Below are 22,797 nucleotides of genomic sequence, written 5' to 3' on the forward strand. Positions count from 1 at the left end.
ATAGTATATTGTATGTGAATGCAGGCCATTTTCCTATCTGCAGCTAGTATAAGTGGATTTCATAATAAAGTCACTTCAGTCCTGTCCTCATCCTAACTGCCATACCTACAACAGCTTGAAACAAGCTACTGGGCCATCTTTTGCTGTTGCATTCATGGGCTGCAGGTCAGATGAGTTTTAGTGGAAGCTCATTTCCTCCAGTGGTGCAATTTCACTCTCAGAATGATGCTTCTCAGCAGGGTCAGTTATCTGAGCATGATATCACAGCTGGGTATGCTGCTGTTTAGGGAGAGTCACTTGGCACCCAGTGCCCTGCCCATTCATGCCAACAATTCCCTCCGCACTGTAGGCTGAATTTTGACACCTGCCCACATCAGAGTTGCGTTTCCCTGGACACAAGTGAATGGATTTTGGCCCTCTCTGATTGGAGAGCTGGAGTCCTGTTTGGTTTGCTCAGAGAAAAGTTTGAACATCCATCATTGATTAGATATGCAAAATCTTAAAGAAATAGAAAATTAAATAAAATATAAACCAACTCACTTTAAAATACTGTGTGTGTGTGTGTGTGTGTGTGTGTGTGCGCACTTGTGTGTGCATTGCACATCTCAAATATTTCTTTTTGAGCATCAGGCAGAGTCCAAATTTGCACTATGTGCACATGCAGAACGATTCCGCCGACGTCAGAGAATTTGCACCAGGATCAGTCTGGTTCAAGGGGGAAGATCCTCAGGCGATGAAAACCACTCTTGCTTTCCTGACTTCAGCTGAGGATCTGGCCATCATCTCTGGATGTGCTACATGCTATTGGACAGTGAGTGATGAACTTAAAATAGTGCTTTTCTTTTTTTTTTTCTCATTGTTTTAAAGGAGGAGAAACATAGGAAAGAAAAACCAAGTCAAAGTCAGTGAATCTGCAGGCAAAATGCATTTGGGATTTAGTGAGAAGGAGAAGCAGCTTCCAGCTAAAATATCCAGATATTTTATTGGATCCAGACAGCCACATGAAAGGGAGTAAGTGAGATTGTGGCGCCATCTTATTACAGTCATATTTGTGCCAGGGAGAAGAGAGATGTGGAAAAACACTGATCTCTCTCAGCTCTTCGTTCTCCAAGCTGTGGTTGGGTCTGTTTCCTCAAATAACAAGACAGCAAGCCCTCGCCTTGTTGACCTCCCATGTATGGTGAAGTGTTCTCCAAACCTCAGTTGGGAACAAAGTACCTGCACAGAGCTCAGGGTCCTTAAGGAGCTGTGCAGACGGGGAAGTGTTGGTGTAAACTGTGAAGAGAGGTGCTCCACTGGCATGTGGCTCTCTGCTTCCACTTGCTCAGGCTGTCTCCCCTGCAGGGACCTGCTCTCCCTGAAATGCCCCGTCCCCGGCAGTGGTCCCAGCTGTCTGTCCCGCGGGGCGGTCGGCTGCAGCTGTCAGGAGGACTGCATCAGGCCTGTGAGGCGCTTGCTTGCCAGAGACTTTCCCTGGAGGGAGGGACAAAGAGACAGAAGAGATCCAGAGGTGTAAGTGATGTCTGGAATGGTTTCTCTGGGAGTGAGGAGCAGGGGCCTTCCCCCAGAGTGGGACACAAGGCTCTTGTGACAAGGGAGGCAGGTGGGGTGCGCCTGCCTCTAGAATTTCATGTGCCTACAGTTTTGCCCCAGGAAAGTAGTTTGGCAAGGAGGAGTTGTGCCTAATGATGTCCAGTGGCTATCACTCAAGGCTGTGCCCTGGGACCCTGTCTCATGAAGATACTTGCTTTCTCCAGTTTCATGGGAACTGATAAAAGCAAAGCCCTGTTCTACAGTCACTGCTACTCGTTCTGCCCAGTGCTCTCCTGCTGGTGCAGAGCTCTACGCAGCTTGGGGAGGGATGCACAACCAAGGCTACTGTGGAAACTGGGATGTTTCTCCCACAGTCTGAATCAGTATCAGCTGCACAGCATCCACCAGGTCTAGGTAAAAAGTAATTTCAGAAACAGTTTAGTCTGTTCCTGTCCTGCTATCACTCACCTTGGCACACTCCTTGGTCACTTGCCTCATGGGTTGGTGCCTGTTCTCTCCTGCTTACCCTCCCTGCCCTCCCTGTGCTCTCCTCCAAGCTACCAGTGCAATAGTTGGCTGTGGCAGCCCTGTTGTCACCCACATGAGCTTTCCTACTGGCAGGACCAAGGACTAGGAAGAAGGAAGGTCACTTGCACATCTGAACTCCTTCCCTAACTTAGACCATGCAGCACCTGCTTTCAGGAGCAAAGGACCTACAGGACCTATTTAAGGAGCTGCAGCCAGTGTTCTCCATTTGCAGACAGGGATATCCACATAGGGAATACTGATGGCTTTGCAATTACTGATACAACAGTGAAAAATTATCTCAGGTATTGCACCAGTTGCTGTATTTCTTTGGTGAGCTTTCCTCTTGAAAAGACTATGTTTTTCTTAAAGGAAAAAAAAGTCTTGCTTGAAATAAATGTTCAGGGAATACCAGAGAGCTATAGAATACCTAGCAGCTCTTAAACAACCTCCTCTTCTTTACTATATTTAGCCAAGATTTCCTTTGCAATAGGAAATCTTACTGATTGCTGTTTCAAAGAAAGAGCCACAAAAAGAGCAAGAGAAGCAGATTATTCAGTGAAAATGAGTAAGCGCAAAATGTAGAAAAATTTGAAATGTAAAAATTAGCAGGCTATTTGAAAGAAATATTTTTAAACAAGTTAACACTCTAGGAAAAGAGAAACACTTCCCACCTCCCTTTGATTTCTAATCTCTTTCCATGTAGGGCTGTTCCAGGAGGATGTAGCTGTTCCCTACAGAAGCAGCATTTCATTACTGAGATGTGTGACTTTCACCAAATAATTTGTTCAGCTGCATGAGCACACACGGCCTAATCTGTCTGTGTTCTGTATACCAGCAGCTGGCTGAGGGAAACACTGTCATCGTGCCGATTGTCCTGCCTGGCAGGAGAGCCCCACAGCCATTGCTCTGTGCCTCACAGACAGGGCTCAGCATGGGAATGGCCACCTCCATCCCAGAGCTCTGCAGACACACCATTCAAGATATGCAGGTTTGTTTTGTTGTTGCTGTTGTTGTTTGTTTTTTGCAGTATAAATCAAATTTTTGATTATCACTATTTTTAAATGCACTGTTGTAAAGCTTGGCCCAGTGATACCCCAGGGGGTGGCCAAGTCTTCTGCAGGGCAACATGGCTTGGGGGGCTAAGGCCAGAGCTGTCATTTTGAGGCTCTTGAGGAATACCACAGAGAGAATGCTAAGGAATTATCAGTCCTGAATCCTTTTTATAGGAAGAAGAAGGTAAAGATATGGATGCTAATTCCTGGAAGAATAACATGGCTGAGTTTATAGAAAAGAAAAAAAAAAAAAAGTTCCTTTCCACCAATATTTGGGTACTTCCTTAGAGGAAAAAAACCCCAAATAATCCCTGGTTTATATAATGCCTATTCAGTCAGACTCTAACTAATCTGTGACAGGCAGCTCCTCTTGTTATCTTCTCACAGGCAGGTGGCTTGGGGCTACGCCAGCTCCCTGCGTCAGGTTCCAGCAGGGCTGAGGAGCAAACACTGTTCCACATCCCCCATTTCAACATTCCTGTGTTCAAAGCAGGAAGGAGAAATGCCAGTAACAGGTCAGGCTGAGGAGAGGGGACAGCTGCCCTGGAGAAGGTGGTGGGCTGGAAACAAAGCCAATGGCCATGATTTGCACCAAGCAAAACTTTGCTCTTGGGTTTCCCAGTGGAAACTGCGTCTCGTTGCGGGGAAAAGCAGTGGCCTCCATCTGCAGCTCCCCCGTCTCATGGGAAAGGCGTTACCCTGGGAACTGCAGCAAACTTCCCGCCTGCAGGCTGGGATGAGTCCCCAGTGCAAAGCCCGTCTGCCTGGGAGGATAAATGCGCCAGGGAATGGCCTCATGGGCAGGGACATGCAAACAGATGGGTGCAAGTAGCTCTGTTTTAAGACAGCAAGAAGCAGGCAGCAATGTTGTCTGCTCGGCTGTTGTGCTCACCTCTGTGTTAGGACAGATGGCAAAAGGATCCCTGAAATTGCATAAAGGGATTAATGCTGTGACATTTCTGACTACAAGCAAAAGTGCTGTAATGTTCAGCCCCCAACTAGAGGCATACTGATGCAGGGGATTTTGTTTCAACCCAATGCAGGGCTAAGTGTCAGCCTCACAGCATGGGTCCGAGTGATACGGATATCTACAGGCTGGGCTTGGGTGGGATGCAGGTGTTTGGTTTAGGACTCTCTCATCTTAGACCTCCTCATTAAAATAAAAGAGGATCAGGAAAAAACTGCATTTCATTAGGAAAATTGGTATCTCTTTCCTATTACTAAAATGAACAAGGAGGGAGTAAAACAGTGTGTAACAGGTGGAAAAGCTGGATGGGATCTGCAATCCACCTGCTGATATAAATGAACATGACTCAGTTGTTTTCACAGAAGTGCTGCTGATTTACACCACTTGAGGGGCTGGCCCATGGTATCTCTGTTTCAGGTTTAGCCCTAAAGGGCTTCTAAGGCACAAAGCCCATCAGGAGACACAGAAGGTTTGCATCAGCTGACTGAGAAAAGCCTAAGTGCAGCACACACAATGGCTTTGGAATGGGGCAGTCTCACCCCAGAATCCCCAGCCAGTCCATCCAAACCTGCCTGCCCCTGCTTGCCAAGAGGGTGTCCATGGCCAAAGAGTCCAGGATGGTGACAGCATGCTTTTGTGTCATTGCTTAGTGTCTGGAAAAGAGGCATCTGGTTAACCGAGAGGGTGGCCTGTGCCCACCTTGAGACAGCAGAGGTGAGATGCACTCCTGTGTTCTTTGTGATCCCACAACCTTTCCCTGAAACTGCATAGTGTGAGGGCCTGAGTCAGTCAGGTGAAAGGCTGCTCTGAGAAGCTGGAGGTGACTGAAATAGTTCTTAATTGGCTACAACACATGCCAAAAAAGTTCAGATCGAGGAGAGCGTGTTGGGTCTCATCCCCCACGTGGAATGGATGGAATTCCCTTGGGGATATATCTGACAGAGCAAGGATGTTTCTGATTATTATGATGTGAAAGTTTGGCATAAGCAACACCAAATTTCTTTAAAAAGGTTCAACCAAAATAAACTATGTTTCCCTTCCATGCATCTTTGTTTAGCATGAAACCAGTGTCTGTCTCTACCTCTCCTTTTCCCACTGGAAGAGAATGTCAACAACAACTGCTGTATTTCCAGGAGAAATTTCATCTGTGCCAGGCTGGCAGGGGATTTGGAAAGTGTACCATCTCAAGCTCAGCACACTTCAGTGCTTCTTTTACTGTGCCACATGTATATGCTGAATAACTTAAGGCAAGATTAGAGTGGATGTAAGGAGTGAACTTTTTACAGGGGGTCTAAAGTCTATAAGAAATCCCCAGTCCTCCAGTCCCAAAATATTTGTCACTACTAATTAGGGTTACAACAATTAAAAGCCCAGACTGTTGTCACTGAAACAGCATAGCACAAGCAGTAGGGCATATGTTGTACGGCATATGTTGTGTGTTGTCTGGGATGCAGGAAGGCTTCCTTCTCTCTCATGTCCTGCAAGAAATTGAGCTGTTCCACAGCTTACAGGCAAGGATGACATGGAGCTTCACTGGATCTGGTAAAGGTAACGTCCAGTTCTCTCTATACTGCTGAATGAATCTGTTTTTTGTTGGTTTTTTTTGCCCTTGAACATCCCCATGACAGGAGCCATTTCTTAAAGACAGTGTAAAATCTGAATCTGGAGTATCCTAAGGAAAAAAAAATCTGGGAATTCTTAATAAACCTAATGAAACTGTCCCCTAGAATATGACTTCCAAGCATGTGGCCATCCTAACTGCTTGATTACATGTCCAGCAGATGATTGGATCTCAGCACTTGTGGACCATCAGGACTCACTGAGGCCTGAATAAAGGAAATAAATATTAACCTGCAGGTCACAGGAGATGGTTAGCATCTTCAGTGGCTGAGCCTTTGCTGAACAGCTACTAAGCTAAAGTGTTACATGCAATCAGCAATTATTTTAATGAAGCAAAAGTCAGCAATTTAACATAGCCAAGAAGCCAAGTAACAAGGAAAAAAGGGTGTCTGGGATTTGATGCAAAAAAGGGACAGCACTCCTTTCAAACCTACTGTATGAGCCAGCAGAGTTTCCGTCTTGCTCCTTGCTTTTATCTGCCAAAACTAGCACTTTGCACAGTTGGGAGAGAAGCAAAGAGTGGGAACTTTAAAAAATATTTTTAAATGCAAAGTTTAGTTCTGTCCAGTACCCATGACTTCACACAATGTTGGTATGCTCTGCCCAGCACAGTGCAATTCAGCATGCAGACATTCCCCACCCCAGCATGCACAAGCCAGAGCTCCCATGCATGTTGTCAACAACTTACCTGAACACCAGGCAGGATTTATCCCATAAGGAGCTTTGTGGCTGCAGCAGTGGGAGAGAGGAGAGATGGCAGCACGGGCTCCCCTTTGCCATGTCAGTACAGACCAAAGTGCTTTCATGCTGACTGCTCACCTCCACAATTTCCACCCACCAGCTTGGGGTTTTGTTTGCTACAGCTGGCCCCATTTCTTGCTTTCTACCCCTCATTTGTGCTCAGGGCTCTCCTTTTCCCAGTCTGCTGCACAATCTGCTCCAGCCAGAAGTATCACCTTCCTGGAAGAGAAGTCATCTCCTGGGGAGCACTGTTGCCCCATCTCCCTTTGCAGAGAACTGGCGCTAGTCTGCATCTCCAGTGGAGGTGAGGTAATTCTCCTTCCATGGGCTTGAATCTGAGGTTTTTCACATCATCACAGGCAATGCTCAGTATTCCTATCTTTTAGCTAACATACTACAAGAAATTTGGCAGTGGACAGACAACATCCTGCAACCAAATTTTACTTCTGAAGAGATTGTCATGGCCCTAGCACTGCCAGCACTGTTTGGTTTTCAATGTTATATTACAATGCAGAGCTTGGGGAAGCTTTATTTTTGTGCCATTTAAAAATATTCTTTTTATTAGATTTTTTCAGTAAGATATACATTGTCAACATAAGATAAGCGTAACATAAATTAATGAAGTTAAATAAGAAACTGAATTAAAAACATAATACTGGAAAATAACTTAGTTCAGCACAAAATAAACACAGACATATAAACTATGAACATAAGTAACATAACACAGAAAATGTGGCGGACAATACCACCGATTACACACTGACACAAACTGAAAACAGGAGCTGCAAAGTGGCTGTAGAGCGTAAGGTGGGGCCAGATGCTCCCAGCATGTGGAGTGCTCACCTGTTCTTGCCAGCACAGCCTCATGAGTTACCTCCAAATTCCTGCAGAGTGGGCGCCACTCCTCTTCTAAGGCTTGACTGACAAGTTACCTGAGCTTCTTGCCATCCCTGCCCATCACAGTGAAGCTCGACCACCATGGGTTACATTCCCACATTTGATATTGCTTTTTTGCTCTTCTAACTCACATCTCTTATGGGAACAGTTCAGAGCTTCAGTCCAATTAAAACCAGTATCATCTATTCCCATTTTAAGTTGTGAGGATTTCTTACACTTCCTCAATGAGGCATTGCACTTTGCTTGGAGAAAAACTGGCACACCACTGCATATGGCACAAACCAGGATCTGTGTATTCACCCACTCCTAGCACAGCTTCATAATAGCTGCAGCCCTCCTCTACCATCCCACCAGCACCACAAGTAAGATCCTCTTCTTTTGTGGTACAGACTGGGCTCCTTACAGCTGAAAGTGAACCAGTTGTGGCATTGGTTGAAGCTGTCTATGGACTGCAAATTCAGCATGTTTTCCTCCCTTTGACAAAAACACAGGAAGACAGAGAAGCAGATGGATCACTGCAGCCAGTACACAATGGTGTAGCAGAATGCTTTTTCAAGCCACCTCAGAAATGCCCTAACTGAATGTTGCTGGTCTGCCTCTAGGGCAGGGTGTGATTCTGTACAAAGGACTCAGCTTGTTTGACAGCTTTCAGCACGACTGGGAACCAGAAATGTAAATGTTTTCTACAGAGGAATATGAATGCACCACTGAAATATCAAATCTTTCTGGAGTATCAAAATAAACTTGGCTGAAATCACAGCAGGGGCTAAGCACACCTCCCTCCCAAACACCTTGCTAAGGTCATGGTTTAGTATCTGCAGCTAGACCTGTCTGTAGTGAGAAGGTACCTGCTTTTGTCTTCCAGGGTTTGTGTATGGCTCAAATAAAATACAGCAAATTATATATATATAAATAGTGGGTGTGTTTAAACTCTGTATAGTGCCTTTCATCCAGAAGGGTCCCCAAGCACTTTCACAAATGGTATGCACAAAGATCACTCACTGACTTTGCCCTTGCAGGGGCAAAAGGAAGCTGCCATCCTGTGCCAGCAGCACTACACAGCAGTGCCTTTAGGAAGTGAAGGATAACTCATCAACTAGAAACAATGGATACTTACCCCTTAAAGGAAGCCCTGTACCTAGAGCAGACTGTGCAGCACACAGGTGACACATGCACTTACCCCTGACCAAAGCGGGTAAGGTACCAGGACAATACCAAGAGCAGATGCGGCATGTTCCAGCTTGCAGCGGCGAGTCAGTGCATGCGCCGTGCAGGCCATGCATGCGGCCCTCTGCAGCCCCAGCTGTGCACACTGGCTGGCTGTCACACCAAGGGAACAACCACAGGGCACGCTGCAAACACGGGCTGCAGCCCCTTTGCGCTTTGGGTACATTCTGATGCTTCCCACCACCTCAGTAATAATGCAAGTTCCTTTTCTCAGCACAAGCCAGTGTAATGATTAGAATAGTTAAATGAGCACATTTTCTTTTAAAGCAAAATACCTTCTGAAGATAAAAAGAACCCTTTTTCCAGATGTCTTTTCTTGATGACAAATCTAAAGAACTCTGGAATCCACTCCTGTATCCTTTCCCTTCTCGCTGTCTATTCTGATAGCCACTTCATCAGCATATCAGTTTATCATCTTTTTATACTTTCCACTTTTTCAACCACTATTCTTTACCAATACTGGCTTAAACCTTTGCCATTATTGGAGGTTGTGAATACTTTCCATATTCTCAAATGCTTTGATTTATTTATGCAAGCTGGTAGAGCTGGGAAAGTGAAAAAGTGGGAAAAGTGGTAAATATTGACAGCTTTATGAGATTATCAAGGAACTAGTTAAAAAGATGACATTGGGCAGCAATTCTTTCTCCAGCCTTACACCCTCTTCACTGCTTTCATGGTTACTATTTATAATACATCATAGTGACACAGCTGTGCAAAACATCACACAGTTCACCTGAGAAAGATAAGATTCCATCAACACATTTCACTTGTGTGACACTGCTCTCATGAATTAAGAATAGAACCGAGTTTGACTCGAACTCTGATCCAACAGTACACAAACCAAGAAGACATAAAAAAGAGCATGAGTAGCAGTGGCCAAGGGATGAAGCTCAGGGTCAAGAAGATGGGGAAGCAGCAGCAGGGAAAAACAAAAGTGCCAACATGGAGCTGGGAGACAGCTGAGAACATCAAGGAAGGGACAGCCAGGAAATCAGGGTAGAAACTAAAGCTTTCACAGCTATATAATGCAAGAGAGCAGATACATATGGAACTGAAATTAAATATGCAACTGTGGATTTCTCTGGGCACTGAACTGGGATGCATTTATATCCTGAAACAAGAATTGTTCAATATAAAATTACCAAAAGATATCAGAAAACTAAAGCAAAAGAAATGCTACCATGATAATGTCAGTTTGCATCACTACAAGGAGGAGAAGGGCATTTTAGGCCCCAGACAAAAAGCATCTTGGGCAGTGAGCATGATAAATACATTGACTACAAGATCTCCTATCATTCTTGTTTCTAGAAAAGTTATCCTTACATGAGAAACCCAGGTGGAGCACTGGCTCCAAAGCCGTTAAGGATGTCACGTGGGACTTTGCCTACAATGCTTCTGGGTGAAAACACAAAATCACTAGACTGGTGCTGCTAACACAAGGATGACAGCAGCTCCTGCTTCCCAGCTTCTCCTTTTGCCTATGCTATGGTTAATGAAGCTGGACCAGTCTGTCGATTCAGTTATTAACCTGTGCCTAGGAACTGAGACAATCTTCAATCTTCATTGATGTGCTGTACAAAATGTTCCATCCAAAATGTCCAGGATTCTTTGAAGAAGGGTCATTTGAAAACCCTTATTCTTACATCCTTAATCTACAGTCTACTTCCCACACAGTTCAAACACAGACCATCTCATCCTTCACCTTATTTTCTTTCAACACTGCATTGAATTTACACAAGAGATTCTTTGCCTTCTTCAGCTAAAGACCTTTTCCAGTCCAGGAACATAATGTGTTACAGTGTCCCACATCCGTCAGTTCAGCCAGAATTTGTAAAAATTCTGCCTGAAGAATAGATCGCTGCTCTGGTCACTTTCTTGTCCTTTAAAGCACAAAGACTGAGAATTCTTATCCTCTAAAAAGTGGTACATATGGGTGTGCCTTTTTTTTTTTCTTAAAGAACTATCAGTTGGGAATAAAATCCAGAGGTCTTGGCACTGAGTCACCACCTGGACACTGAGTCAGAAATTTTAACACTTGTTTTCTTCCAGGGAAAATTCCTTCCCTGGAATATAGCCATTTTAGGAAAGGTTGAATTCAAGTTTGGGTATGATGGCCCAGGCTTATCTAAGTTACCTGCTGAGGCTAGTATCCATAGGTTTAATCCCTGCTATTGCTGAAGTACCCATTGCTGCTTTCAGAGATAATGCTCAAGATGCAACAAAGGACCCCCCGCCTATTTCCTCCTTTATTAAATGCAAATGGCTACCAGCGCAAGTTAGGCAGAGACTTGGTGGCTTCCTTTGTGAGACAAAAAGCAGCAGTAGTTCCCCTAAATGTACTCATTAAAATATATTTTCCTTCTATACTTGGCCCTGAAGGATCATCTCAGCTTATGAGAACTAAGCTTCTGTCTATCTGATTATTAAATAATTTCTAAAGCAGATGGGAAACTACAGTGGTTTAAACAGCTAGGCTGAGGCTGCAGGGCTAAAAATAGTATAGCAGGCTCCTTTTAATTAGTGAGATGATGAAATATGACACGAGAGAGATGTAGATATATGGATTTGTGTGTATGTGTGTCTTTAAAATTAAGTTATTACCTCAATACTAGATATTATTTATAACATATATGATACATGGTGTCTGATTTTTATGATGCCATTTATCTTCACTTGGGAGAGAAGACAGGCTAACTCTCCTTTCATAATGTCAATCCTTGTTGTATTCAAAAGGAAAATTGTAATAAGATAAACCTGCCACCATGCACAGTGCCATCCTTTTTGAAACAAGATGGATTAATAAGTGCTTCCAAGCAATAGACTGTCAGCTCTGCAGCTCCGGGATATCGACCATTCCCCTGGGCACCTTGGAGAGCATGGAAGAGCCAGCCTAGTTTTGTACCTGTGATTCCAGAGCATGGGAGCCTGACACAGGGCCAAAAGGGCCTGGTACTGTGATGTTTATCCTACCACTGTGCTGCCTATGTATTTCTGAGGACTCTTCAAAACCTGAAGAGAGGAGAAAAGACATCTGCCACCCCTCTGCTCCAGCAGCGCTGGGCAGCATGTGCCCTGTAGTGTTCTGTTGCTCCACCATGCAGATGTGGCCCTTTGATGCTCACCAGATGACTGATGACCATGTTTGGTCCTGGGACTACAAAGCTGCCATGAAACACATGGACATCACAGCTTTAGACTTCTGTCAGGTGAGTTGAGGAGGCTGAGGGTGCCTGGCTTGTTGAGGGCTGGATGAGACAGATGTTCCCTCGCTCCAAGGGGAATCCAGACAGGCACTGCAAACTATGTCCTTTGGTACAGAAGGACCTGACCGCAGTGGGCACAAGCCCCTTTTGGCTACTGCACTAAGGTGCTAAGGTGTCAGCTGATTCTTTGTAAGGACCTGGAAGTAAAAGGTGAACCGTCACCACAGTGAAAATTGCCCTGTCAAAAGCTTGCTCTTAGTGTCATGCTTAATGTGGACCAGGCAGCACGTGGCTTTCAGAAAGATGTGGTGCAAAAACTCAGTGCATTCATTAGTCACGAGATGCCTTCCGTTGGTCAAAAGTATCAAGTCAAGGAAGACAAGACAGTGGGTCTTGAAGGAGTTGAAGACTGGTATAAAAAAATCATATAAAGCCCTATTCTTTCTTATTCCCCATTGATCCATGTGAAGGTGGAAAGCCTCTGGTTGCCTAGCAGAACTTCATGGTGTCTTGTTATAGTATGTCAAATGGTCTGGAGCTAATCCCTGACTCCTGAGTTATGACTGAGATAAGCAGGAGCCGGGTGGGTAAAACAACTTCCATTTGCTCCAAGTCTGTGCTCCCAAAACCAGGTGTACATCTTTCCACCCAGTGCAGGAGACCAGTTTGGAAGCACTGTAAGATTTTTCACAGGTGGGGCTTAACTCAAATAAGATATAAAAAGCCTGCAATACTCTTTGTAGTTTGTCAACACAAAGCTTTACTGTTTCTCTTTTGTTTCTCTTTCTGAAATGTTGCATTTTTTTCCTGTCTTTGTCAATCAAGAGATGATGAGAAATAAGAAACCAGAAAAGGCAAACTTAGAGAGTCTGATTTTTTTCACTCAGGTGAAGACTCCCTGTCTAAGATGCTGGACACGTCTGGTCTTCTGGCTGCAAGTCAGCTTTCTCTGATATGGAAAGCAACACTGTAAATACAGTATTTCCAGCAAGGAAAGGATCATGAACCTCTACCCCCATGCTCTTGCTCTGGCTCTATGCCACCTGCAATGTTCCCCAAAGTTCCCCAGATTTGAGTACAATGATGTAAAAGGAAGGGCTCTAGAAGAAAGGGGGTCCAAGTGAGCTGGTCAATATTCAAGCATCACTTTTTCCAAGCTCAAGACCAGTGTATCACCATGAGCAAGAAATCAAGCAAAGGGGGCAGGAGACCCTTTTGGATGAGCAGGGAGCTTCTAATAAATCTCAAACAGATTCTGGGATGTAGAAAAAGGGACTGGCCATGTGGGAGGACTGAAGGAACAGTCAGAGTATGTGGGGATGTGACACAGAAGGCCAAAGCCTATTTGGAATTAAGTCTGGCAAGGGATATGAAGGACAACAAGGTTTTCTAACGTACATCAGCAGCAAAAGGAAGATCTGGGGAAATGTGGGGCTACTGCTCAATCAGATGCATGTCCTGGTGACAGAAGACACAGAGAAGGCCCAGTTACTGAATGTCTCAGTTTTTAGTGCTGAGGTTGGGAATCCCAGACTTTGGAAGTAAGAGAGGAAGGGTGGAGAAAGGGAGACTTCCCCTTGGACAGAGAGGGATGGGTTAGAGATTGGCTTGGCAGACTTATGTCCCATAAACTTCTTTACATTGTTGGTAGCAGAGCACTGGAATAGGCTGCCCAAGGAAGCCATGGAGTCTCCCTCTGGAGACAGTCCAAATCCACCTGGACACATTCCTGTGTAACTTGCTATAGGTGACCCTGCCTTAGCAGGAGAATTGGACTAGGTGATCTCCAAAGGTCCCTTCCAATTGTAACTATTCTGTGATTTCCCAAAATGCTGGGTCACATGCTATAGCCAAATCTGAAAATTGTCCCAGGGGTCTACTGGCCCTCCCGGTGCCAGGCAGAGAAGCACAGTCTGGAGTCTAATTGCCCAGATCCACAGACAATTAATAGTTCAGTCAATCTGGGAAACTATTTCACTTCAACTATGGCTACTTAAGGCAAATAAACTTTTAGCCCTTACTTGTTTTGAGATTTATCTTACAGTCATCACTGGAAATGTGACCTCATAATAATCTGCTTGCAAAATAGGCTCAGTGCTCCTCCCTTGAAGAGAGCCAAATTGGGGGTCTGTTCCAGCCAAACCTTAAGCATACACTTAACTTCTTCACGCCTGTGCAGGGCCGGCTTGAATATGTGATCCTGTAATGAGCAATCACAAAGCACAGTGGAGCTCTGGAAGTATGGACTGCTGAACTGCTCCACTCCCACACAGTCAGGGAGCTGCAGTGCATATTGGAGAACTAGAGCATACAGAATTAACTTCATCTTAATTCAGTCCCCTGACTATGCCATAACATTCTCACTGGTGATACTGTCCTCTGAGGACATTATGACATGTCGACATAGTGACTGTTTTCTCATCTGATGGCAATGACAAACTGCCATAATGCAAAGTATAAAAAATTCAGACTCTTCCTAGTTCTGGTAACTACCATGCCATCAGAAGATGAGATTTTATATCTGTATTAAGAGAAATGAAAAAAAAATATTTACAGCATGCTCATCAGTAAGACAAAAATGCACTAAAGTGCCAACCAATCTACTACAATTTTCTTTACAGCTACTTACATTCTAATCATAGCATCCCAAACTTAGCTTCTCAAGTTACCCTTCAAATCAAATGCAAGAGAAAAATCCATCCTTGGCTGTGCAACTGTAAACCCAGCCAGTCTAGTAAAGTGAGAGTTACTCTTCCATGTACTTGGCAAATCTGGGAGCAGAATTTACCACTCGATGTAAATATTTCTGCATAGTTTGTTTTAAAAAAAAAATTTAAAAAATCTTTCCTACTCCTCTCCCTGGCAGACTCTTAGAAAGTAGTAAATATGCAGATGGGCATAGTGATATATTTTGTATCAACATATTTTAAATGTGTGCATATGCATTAGCTATATAAATACATTTCCCAGGAAGTCTGCCAGTGGATGTACTACAAAGCCTTGTATGTTACATTTGGGTTTGCTTGTGCAGTAGCACAGCAGTGTCAGGAAGAACTGCTCTCAGCTTATTTGCTCTACAGCAGCTCACACTTACCTGCACAGCTTCCTGTTTCTCTCAGGATTTACAAAGGTGCTGTATTTATATGCCATGTGTGTGTATGTAGAGTACCTATAAATATACATATCTATATATATACACATGGAAGAATGTCACAGACTCATAGAATGCTTTGGGTGGGAACCTTAAAGATCACCTAGTTCCAACCCCCCTGTCACAGGCAGGGATACCTTTTATTAGACCAGGTTGTTCAGAGCTCCATCAACCCTGTCCTTGAACACCTCCTGGGATGAAGCATCTGCAGGTTCTCTGGGTAGCCTGTTCCAGTGCCTCACCACCCTCACAGTAAAGATTTTTTTCCTAACATGCAATCTAAACCTACTGTTTTAGTTTGAATTCATTCGCCCTTGTCCTGTCACAACGTGCTCTTATAAAAAGTCCCTCTCGTCTTTCTTGTAGGCTCCTTTAAAGTACTGGATGGCCACAATTAAATAACCCCAAAGTCTTCACTTTTCAGAACAAACATACCCAATTTTTTCAACCATTCCTTGTAGAAGAGGTACTCTATTCCTCTAATCAACTTTGTGGTCCTCCTCTGGATTCAGTCGATGTCTTTCCTGTCCTGGGGACTCCAGAGCTGGATGCAACACTCCAGGTGAGGTTCTCACAAGAGCAGAGTAGATGACCAGAATCCCCTTTCCCAACATGCTGGTCACGCTGCTTTTGATGCAGCTCAAAACACAGCCTGTGCTGTCCAGTATCCCTGCTACTCCACTCCACTTGCAGCATCTGCCTCTGGTCCTGCCCCCTCTCCCTGCTTTTCTTGCTCTGTAGAAAAACTGCTGCACAGACAGATCCCTGAATGCAAGTGTGGCAAGCAGGCCCTGGCCAAGCTCTGGACACACTGGCTGAAGGCTGGAGATTAATGAAGGACAAAGAGGGAGCACATCTGCCCTTGAGGTCCTGCTGTCTCCTTGTCTAAAAGATGTAACAGTGTCATGTTTCCTGCTGTGACTGTGCTCCTTTTCCGGTATCAGTATCATGAACGAGGCAAAGGGTATCGCACATCACTATTTACATGAGCACTGACAGATGGGGCAACGGAGGAAGCGGCCGCAGTGCTGTGGGTGGATATGTGTGTGGGGTATCATTATCCATGCACTAGGAACCGTACAGATACTGTTGCAATGGAGCTATGAGAACCATGCTCTTCTACTTCATTGTGCAAGGAAAAGCCACAACAAACACTGTAGTGGGAATGTAGCAAAAAGGCAACTTTGTATTTAATTCTAGACAAAAAAATCAATTTGCTTTTGCAATGATGATAAGCTAGAATGAGCATTATGCCATTTCTCCCCCACCCCCAGCCCCTTCTTTAGAGCTACTATTTAGATGAGCTACGGTATTAAGAGAGAAGCTGCAAAGATGCTAGCTGCAAAAATAAAGGATGAAATAAAAAGTCAAGCATCCACATTTCCCCCAGCTGAAAATGAAGTTCTGAGGAAAGGGAGGAGGGAAAAGAAAAGGAACTTACCACGCTGCGAGTGAACTTTTCTAGAGAAGTTCTACGACCTTGCTCATTCTCTGGCTTAACAGGGAACGAAGTAGGGAGATAAAAATACAGAAAAAACCCTTCAGCTTAAATGCAGTCTTTTAAAACAGCAGCAAAATATAAGGAAGTAGCAAGAAGAAAAAAGTTGTAAAAAAATGTAAAAAGCAGAAATCAATGTTTGCAACAGCAAACATAAAAAATCAAAACACCTTAAAGAATGAGAGACATCACTACTTGTACTCTCAGAGAATGTCACTTTTCTCCTGTGAGTTTTTTTAATGGTCCATATATGTCTGTGCATTGCTGTGTCTTACAGCTGTTGGTATTGATTTCTTGTTCACTGAATTTTCCTTCTGTTACTGTTCAAGCTGAGATGTCTGATTCTGGTTAACATCTGCCAAACACCTATCAGAGGCTCCCATCTACTTGTGTAGAGAGATGGAAAAACCACAGTAGCCTTCACAATATTAAAAAGCAATGTCTGAGTGGATACAGCACTGGAAGAAAACCACCACTGCACTCACTGCCAGTGAACCTACACTCTTCTATTTATCCAAAGAGTAGAGGCATATTTCCAGTAAGTCAAAACACAAGACAGCATATGCGTGTCTTTGCAAGACAATGGAAAGATACAGAGCAGTTCGGGGCACTGATATTTTTGTACCTGGAGTACAGGACTATTCATATGTAAGAAGACATTCATTTGCACTGTGAGAAAAACAATTGTGTGCATCATGGCTTTATTAACATATCCCTGAGAAGGCTGCTCACTGCAGTGCTTTGTTCATTTGGCACAAGGGAGATCTAATCGCCACTAACAAGGAAGAACTAAATAATTTATTGGCATGTTTGCTGGAATATCTAAGAGAAAAAAATAGTTATAGAGAAGAGAAGAAACTCAGTGCTACAAAGAAAGCTCACTGCAGCCAGAAAGCTGTGAGCACTGCAGATTTCCAGAAGGGACACTTATTTTAATGTGGTGAGCCAGCAAAATGGGGGTGGTAAGATGGAAGTAAAACTGCCATGAAGGAAATAAGGAGCTACATGTAAGGGAAAACCAAAGTAATGTGGTGCATCACAGTGCACTGGAAACAAGCACTGCACTGGAGAGGCACCTACCTGACATACCATCTGCCACACATTCAGCTGCAGTAACAATCCCCAGGGCAAAGGACCAGTGCAAAAATCAGATAGAGAAGACATAAAGAAGCCAAAACCATACCAGATAAATTGGATGAGAAGTTGTGTAGCTGAATCTAGGCAAAGTCTTTTGATTCTTCTGTATGTTTACCACAGCTTTCACTGTTCTCTGATGTCTACAAGGTTAGTCTTAAGCATCTCATGGAGAAATGGGGCAGATTGTCCCTGCTGCATCACTAAATATGAGACCAAAACATAAGGCCCTTTTAAGACAAGCAATATTCTTTATCCAGAAGAAAGAAATAAGCAACCTCCACACTTAGAACCATTTGAGGAAGCCACAGAATCAGCTCTGATGTCCCAAAGTGCTATCAAAAGTGAAAGCTAGAGGCACATCATTTTAGCCCACACAGAGGATGGAGCCAAAGCCTCAAAGCAAGTACCAAGGAATAAAGGAGCCTTCCTGGCTGGCAGGAAGGCAGTGATGTACCCAGTCCAATGGGCCCCAAAGGACTATTTAACATGCACTAATCCAAGGGTTAATTGTCTCTACTTGCATGTGAGAGGAGAGAAAAGGCAAAAGAAACATCAGCCCCACTCTTTGGCTGAATATTAGAGCCATGCATGTGCTCAGAACATCACAAATTCCCTCTTGGAAGTAGCCTCAGTGGTGTCTCTACACCCCAAGACAACAGAGGTGACAGAGACATGTCCACTTGGCTGGACATGTCCCAGTGAGCAGGACTGAGGAGGGCAGTGCCCAGCTGGGCACTGAGCCTCTACACAGGTCATAAGACCCACCAGCAGCCAAGTTAAAGACACAACTTCAGGAGAAGAAATACCTGAACAAAAGACTGAGTGTTCTGCAAGGCTCAGGGGAGCAAGGCACTTGGAGTCTGTGGTATGATATTGCTGCAGGCTGGAAAGTCAGTGTCTGACCCAATTGCATTTTGAAATGGAGCTCTGGTGTGCACTGGGGTCAAAGGACAGTGAGCTGCTATACAGGCCACACTGCACCCCTGCACTCACTGTCAAAATTTAGTATCTCTGTTACAGAGCAGGGTGATGCATCTTCCCACCCAGCAGAAAGGAAGGATGGTGGTCTTTAAAGACCACGAGCACCTTGTTGAGGTGCTGAGAGCTCATCCGGCACAGGGGCCCCACACAGGCTGTTTGCTGCCTACCTCAGCTGAGGACGTGTGGGGAAGCAGCTGCACAGAGCACCACCAGTGTCTCACAGAAGCCTTGCAAAGCACGGTCTGCAGTCACTCTGCACATTTGGCATGGCGGTGGCAGGCTGGGACCAGCTGGATGCGTGGAAAGCTCATCCCCATAGCATCCAGCTCTGAGTCAAAGCATGACATTTTCTAGTGAAATAAAAAGCAGCTGAGGCAGGCTGGCTGCAGAGTGATGAGCTGGCTTGAGCAGTTTGAATGTCCGTGGGTGTGGGTGCTGGCTGTTCAGCTCGCTGGCTCTTCCTGTCTGCTTGCCCGTGTGGCTGGCTGCCTGCCGTGCAGGGAATGCCTGCCCACAGCTCTGCAGCACGGGGCTGAGCTGGTGAGGCTGCCTTGCACACCAGATAAAGGAAATTTAAAAATAACAAAGTACAGAAAAGAAAAAAAATAATTGAAAGAGTGAATCACACCTATCCCAGTCCTGGGAACAGACCTGGGGTGCGGACCCTGGAGCCATTGCCTGCTGCAGCAGCCACAGCAGCCTTTGCACAAACATACACTGTGTGTGCAAAGGGGCAAAGGCAGATAAACACGTGTGCATGCCAAGTCATGCAGTCCTCCCAGGTGCAAAAAATGCAATCTTTGCCAGTAAATACACCAACAGACTCCAAATGGCAAAGGACATATGCATTTGGATAAAATATGAAACAACCATCAGATGAAAATCTCTCAGCCCAGGCAGACAACAGAAAAATACAGCTCACCACATAGAAGCCATTCACTAATTATTGACTAGCTTCTCTGATTTTTCCTTTTTTTTTAAATCATTTACTCAGCCATCCGAACTTTAAGTTCCTTTGTGTAGATTCTGCTTGCATGGAAATTAAGTAGAAGAAAACTTAAGAAAACCAGCTCACATTGACTATTAAAAGTAATTGTGAGAAAATTGCTCAGCATCTCTATAACATTCAAGACAAGTCCTGCCACTGAACCGAAATAGCCATGTGTGCCCTGATGGGACTGAGAAGGGGGCATAATCTGCAACAGGAACCTTCCTGGACAATACAGAGCAGCTGGCAACAGGGGGTGTGGTTAAAAGCAATGCTTCAAAAGGTGTGTGCAGGAAATGGAGCCTGCTCCTCATGGCATGAAGCTCCTAAGTATCCCCTTGCTGACACTTTTTGCCAGGGACTTGAAAAGGGCAAGGGAAATACATATAGAAACTCAGTCTTCTGAACATAAGGTCTGCAAAATTCTCTACCACCCTCCCTCCATGGATTTATTTTGTTGGCTACTGAATTCTTTTTTTGGTATGAGGCTTTGGGGTGTGAAGTGGGGTTTATTTTGAACTTGATGAAAAAGAATGTGTTCCAGAGGGTATGGGATCAGATAAAAATAAAGAATAATAATATCCCTGACCCTGGGTTCAGAAAAGGCCAGGAGCAGATCCTGGGCTTCTCAGCCAGTCACATCTACCTGTCCAAAGTGAGAAAACAAAGGGCATGTACAGTGCTACCAAGTGGCCAGAGTATTTTGTATATATTGTGTGTTCATTTGAATAGAATCATGGTGAATTCACACTTCCCTGAACCAGCTGGAGAACAAAACAATACTCTAAACCAAGAAAATACCAACCTGCTCTTCCCTCAGTGCTGCAGGGCTCACTCCCATAGCTTCACAGCCTGTCTGCACTACAGCTGTGGCTGTCTTTCCAGGATGCTTCCCTGCCTATGGGCAGGGCTGGGTGACAGGAAGCCACCTCATCCCAGGCTGACATGAACACCAGCACTGTGACAGTTCAGCTGCCGCTTCAGTAATGCAGAGATGCCAACCAATGTCATTGTTTCACCTTTACAGTGAGTAATGGAAAGTACCTCGAGGTCTTTTCTGTTCCTTTCGCTCCCTTCTCTGCAAAAATAACTAGCAGAGCACGTGTCTGGCTGCTTCTTCACCATTAACAAAAGTTCCTGTGCACTCACATCCCCTTCAATGGTGCACTAACTAATCCACAATGCTCTTTCTCCAGGGAATAAGCCCCTGCTCTGCTGCCAAGTCACCCTGCCAAAATGCCTCCTTGCCTTGACTGAGGAGGTTTATCACAGCACTTGTCCTGACAGGTGGATCACTGCTGTCTAAGGACATCTAGCCACCATTTTGGCTACTGTGGAGAAGGGCTGGAGGGCAATGCAGTGGTGATTACCTACTGTAAGTATCCTGCAACAAAGTGCATATCAGCAGAAACAGGAGCAGGTCAGAGCTTGACTCTGCGTAGCACCAGTGGGGCATGTTGCATACATACACAAATAAAACGCAGCGAGTCGCTCAGGGATCTCAGCACATCCAACCCTTCACTGCCCAGCCAGACACCTTCAGCAGATCCATGATTTCTACCTGCTGCAGAGAGGGGGCTGGGAATGGAGGCACAGAGCTCCAGTTGGGCTGGGCATATGGCCATTCCTCCTGAGGACAGGGCTGTGCTCTCATCTCTCCTCCAGCCTGGCAGGGAGGAGGCCTTCTGTTCAAGGCAGAAGGCTACACCCAGTTTTTCCCCTCTGCAGCTCACTGCTTCTAATCACACCCTTGCTGGAGGCCAACCTCATGTTCCCTGCTGAGCACCATGAATCTGCAGGATTGAGGCCAGTAGTACTGTGGTTACTTGCAATAATGACACTGGGAAGAACGGAGAAAAAACATCTAAAATGGATTAACAAAATATGTATGTCTGGCCTGTACACAGCCTATGTCTGCTGTCTTGCATCAGTTAGTGGTGTGAACAATATGTTCCCCTCATAATTCTGTCACTGTATCTCAATCTCAACCCAGAAGTTCTTCTCTCTCCATTACTGTACTCCCAGAGCAGGCATGGAAAGCTCTCACATCTGTGGTTATTGTATGGTGCGGAAGAAAGTAACTCTTCAAACTTACAGTATTTTACAAATACCAGAAATGTGAAGTATGTTTTGAAGCACTAATCAAGCTTTGGCATCTCTCTTGCTGAGCAGGTCACTATAATAAATTGCCCTTTGAAAAAGAGGAGGATATAGGACAGGCAAGGTTGAACTTTTTTTCCCCAAGCTCACACATAAAATTATGTAGGGTAACCAGGGAAAGCATACAGATTTTATGGCTTGAAGTTCTGTGCTCTAGCCACACAGTCTACCTTTCCCTTTTGCTTGCCCTCTCAGTTTGCTATAACCCAGTGCTGGAGGGCAAAAGATCCCAAATAACACAAACTTATCCACAAAACATTAATGTGGGAATCTGAAGCCATAGTTTATTTGCTTAGTGCAAGCAATTCTTTTTACCCCACGTCCATCACGCTGTGCTTCTGACAGAACTTATTTTCGGTAATGAAAGTAAGCTATGTCATATCAGTGTGGTGTACAAGCCATGTGAGGATAATGACTTTGGGGAAAGACAGGCCTCAGAGAGATGTATTCACCACAACTTAAAGAACTGCACTGAATTTCTATTTACATCAGTAAATCCAGGACTTTATTTGCAGGCTCTAATGTGTCACTGGGTTCCTCTTTTCATTCCCTTGCTTTCTAGCTATTTAGAGGAATTTTAAAAGGCTGCCTCTCAAAGCTGCACCAAACATCCTAAAGATAGGACCATGTGGCTCAGTGTACAGAAATGTCATGTTCTTTCTATCATCATCTCCATACCTACTGTTTCCAAAACATTCACTTGCCCAACACAGTGTAATGTGGTTGCAAAGAGCTTTAAAGACTCCGGAGTAACACCAACCCCCCTCCTGCATAATGTGCAGCTGATGAACAGCACATCTGCACTGATCTAGTCCTGCCTTTTTTGTGCCTTCATATGTTTACTTGTGCACCCACAGCTCTTTCTAAAAGAAACTTGATTCTTACTTTCACGGTTGTGTTAACATGACACCAAAACCTGCTCCTGCGGCAGTTTGCGGGGGGATGAGGATGTCATGCTGACACATCCAGGGCTTGATCTGACAGCAAACAAGGATTGCAAAAAAATAAACCTTTGGTTTGAATGGGTTTGGCTGGGAGGAGAAAGCTCTTCTGGCTTTCAAGCACATGAACCCTCAAGTATTCAATGGAGACTGGGGGGTAGGGGGGTCATAAG

General features: G+C 44.7%; 1 protein-coding gene across 2 annotated transcripts in view; it reads right to left on the bottom strand.

Moving 5' to 3' along the window:
• Positions 1 to 956: 956 nt before the first annotated feature.
• RGS6 (regulator of G protein signaling 6) overlaps positions 957 to 22,797 on the bottom strand; it is a 258,325-nt gene continuing 236,484 nt past the window's right edge. Inside the window, exons 17-18 of one of the 2 annotated variants that reach the window (XM_041401146.1) lie at positions 16,361 to 16,414; positions 957 to 1,473 (exon numbers count right to left, since the gene is read on the bottom strand). In XM_041401146.1, coding sequence (XP_041257080.1) covers positions 1,423 to 1,473; positions 16,361 to 16,414 — 105 coding nt within the window. In that variant the 3' untranslated portion in view covers positions 957 to 1,422. The remainder of the gene's footprint in view (positions 1,474 to 16,360; positions 16,415 to 22,797) is intronic. The other variant, XM_041401156.1, reaches the window with a different exon arrangement.

This window comes from Onychostruthus taczanowskii, unplaced genomic scaffold (genome assembly GCF_017590055.1).
Source record: "Onychostruthus taczanowskii isolate IOZ18803 unplaced genomic scaffold, ASM1759005v1 scaffold1, whole genome shotgun sequence".
In the NCBI taxonomy this organism is placed as follows: domain Eukaryota; kingdom Metazoa; phylum Chordata; class Aves; order Passeriformes; family Passeridae; genus Onychostruthus; species Onychostruthus taczanowskii.